Source organism: Elephantulus edwardii, unplaced genomic scaffold (assembly GCF_000299155.1).
Source record: "Elephantulus edwardii isolate Elephantulus edwardi_28Jun2011 unplaced genomic scaffold, EleEdw1.0 scaffold00047, whole genome shotgun sequence".
NCBI classification, from domain to species: domain Eukaryota; kingdom Metazoa; phylum Chordata; class Mammalia; order Macroscelidea; family Macroscelididae; genus Elephantulus; species Elephantulus edwardii.
This window is the reverse complement of record NW_006399797.1, coordinates 16698368-16700857: the sequence shown is the minus strand read 5'-3', so window position 1 is coordinate 16700857 and position 2490 is coordinate 16698368. Positions and strand designations below refer to the sequence as shown.

At 48.8% G+C, this 2490-nt stretch overlaps 1 protein-coding gene across 1 annotated transcript; it reads left to right on the top strand.

Annotated features, from left to right (window-relative positions):
- Positions 1-1394: 1394 nt before the first annotated feature.
- Positions 1395-2234, top strand: LRRC10 (leucine rich repeat containing 10). Its single transcript, XM_006886107.1, has one exon. The coding sequence runs from the start codon at positions 1395-1397 to the stop codon at positions 2232-2234; it is 840 nt and encodes a 279-aa protein (XP_006886169.1).
- Positions 2235-2490: the final 256 nt, after the last annotated feature.

Below are 2490 nucleotides of genomic sequence, written 5' to 3'. Positions count from 1 at the left end.
TTGCTCTAATCACCAAGGTAATATAAGACCTGAACCTCAAAATCTCAATAGCTTAAATAATTTAAATGGGGATTTTCTGCTTGTTTTGTGCCCCCCCCCCCAGTCATGTAAATCCAATTGGTGGGAGAGAGAGAGGGAGAGCGAGCTGGAGAGGTACTGCTCCCGGCACTTTTTCAGGGTCCAGGTTAACTGAAGTCCTGCCAGCTTCAACATGTGGCTTCCACACATTTGGCTTCTAAGGTCACCCTGGGTGTCACAGCCAGCCAGCACATGGGGAGAGAGCGTGTGGAGAAGGGCGAGAGGTCTGTTTGCTTTAAATGAGCCAGGCCTTGAAATGACATATATCATTGTGCCAACATTCCTGAGGCCAGAACTAAATCATAAGACACCTCCCAGCCCCGGCCCCAGCCTAGGATTAGGAAGTGTCCCAGGCAGACGGCTGCATTCCAAACATCCTTTGACACTACAGAAGGGAAGCACCCAACTTGGAGGTTTTGTTAACCCTATCTACACGGGTGCTACAGGATCACACCCCCATTTATTTGGTAGAAGCTTAGCTTTCTACTTCTCTTCTGATTTTCTGTTTTTACCTTTTCCCAAAGGTTAGTTTTTAAAGTGTTGAAAAAGATTGCCTAGAAATGCGAAAGCAGACTCCTGCAGCCACTGCTAGTGGGTGTTTGTCTACTGCAAGCAACAATTGGTGGGGATGGAGAAGTGAAAATGTCAATGAATTCAAGTCCTTGACTCAGTAACGCTTCTAAAGATATTCTGTGAAGAAATCAATAGACAATTAATTGCTCACATCTGTATGTACAAGGATAGTTTTAGTAGTAAAAAAATCATCAGCAATTTACACACACATCCATATAAGGAACATCCATATAAGTGCAGGAGTACTATGTAATGTCATATAGGTAGCTGCCAACATAAAATTATGCCAATGATATATGGAAAAAATAAAGCTCCTTAGTATTTTTTGGTTTAAAAAATTTAAATGAAATTATTTGCAAATTATTTACAGCACCTCTGTGTGACTGCACTAGGGGTGACTTTCACTTTATTATTTTACACCTTTCAGTAATAACTTCAGTGTTTCATCATCAGAAAAAGCAGTGAAGCTATTTTCAGCTTGAAATGAAAAATGTAGATAAAAGGCGATTGGGCCTTAGGTGCTTGAAGGCAAATATGTGTCCGAAGTGGCCTCTGCATCTCTGCTGGTCTGTTGCAACTGTCACCTGACACTCAACTTGCTATCAGGGGCACTTTTCTCTGTTGAAATGACCGGCTGTTGTCACACAAAGCCCAGGTTATAATGAGAGGGTGGGACAGGCCTCCCATCAGTGTGCAGGCCAGTCTCAGCCAGTTGCCTGGGCTCTGCAGGCCTAGGCCTCCACATGGGGAACATCGTCAGGTCCCTTGTGGCCTTCATTCCCACGGACCGCTGCCAGAACTACGTGGTGGGCGACCTCCGGGAGATGCCGCTGGACAAGATGGTGGATCTCAGTGGGAACCAGCTGCGCCGCTTCCCCGGACACGTGTGCTCCTTTAGGGAGCTGGTCAAGCTCTACCTGAGTGACAACCACCTCAACAGTCTGCCTCCGGAGCTGGGCCAGCTGCAGAACCTGCAAATCCTCGCCTTGGATTTCAACAACTTCAAGACTCTGCCCCAGGTGGTGTGTACCTTGAAGCAGCTCTGTATCCTCTATCTGGGTAACAACAAACTGTGTGACCTTCCCAGTGAGCTGAGCCTGCTTCAGAACCTCCAGACCCTGTGGATCGAGGCCAACTGCCTCACCCAGCTGCCAGATGTGGTCTGTGAGCTGAGCCTCCTCAAGACTCTGCACGCGGGTTCCAATGCTCTGCGCCTGCTGCCAGGGCGGCTGCAGCGTCTCCAGGAGCTGAGGACCATCTGGCTCTCAGGCAATCAGCTGACCGACTTCCCCCCAGTGCTGCTACACATGCCCTATCTGGAGGTGATCGATGTGGACCGGAACAGTATCCATTACTTCCCCAGTCTGGCCCACCTGTCAAGCCTTAAGTTGGTCATCTATGACCACAATCCTTGCAGAAACGCACCCAAGGTGGCCAAAGGTGTGCGCCGTGTGGGAAGGTGGGCAGAGGACACGCCAGAGCCTGACCCCAGGAAAGCCAGGCGCTATGCGCTGACAAACGAAGAACTCCCAGAGCAGCAACCGCCTGCCTCACCTCCTCCGATTGCTCTTATCAATTCCTGAGGAGCTTCAGTTCTAGATTAATGCCAACTCCAGCATCTTCTGGAGACTTTTCCATTAGGATGAGATTACTCAGTCATGTGCTGCCAAGCAGCTGAAGGAAGTCAGGTAAAATGCTATGAATCACACCAAGGAAAAATGCCTGGCCAACTGAATCTCACCCACAGGGCAGAGTGCTGTTGGCGCCATGACAAGTGCACATTCCTTCTTTGTAAGAAAGTCAGCCTCTCCAAGCATTAAAGACCAAAGCTGGGACGCT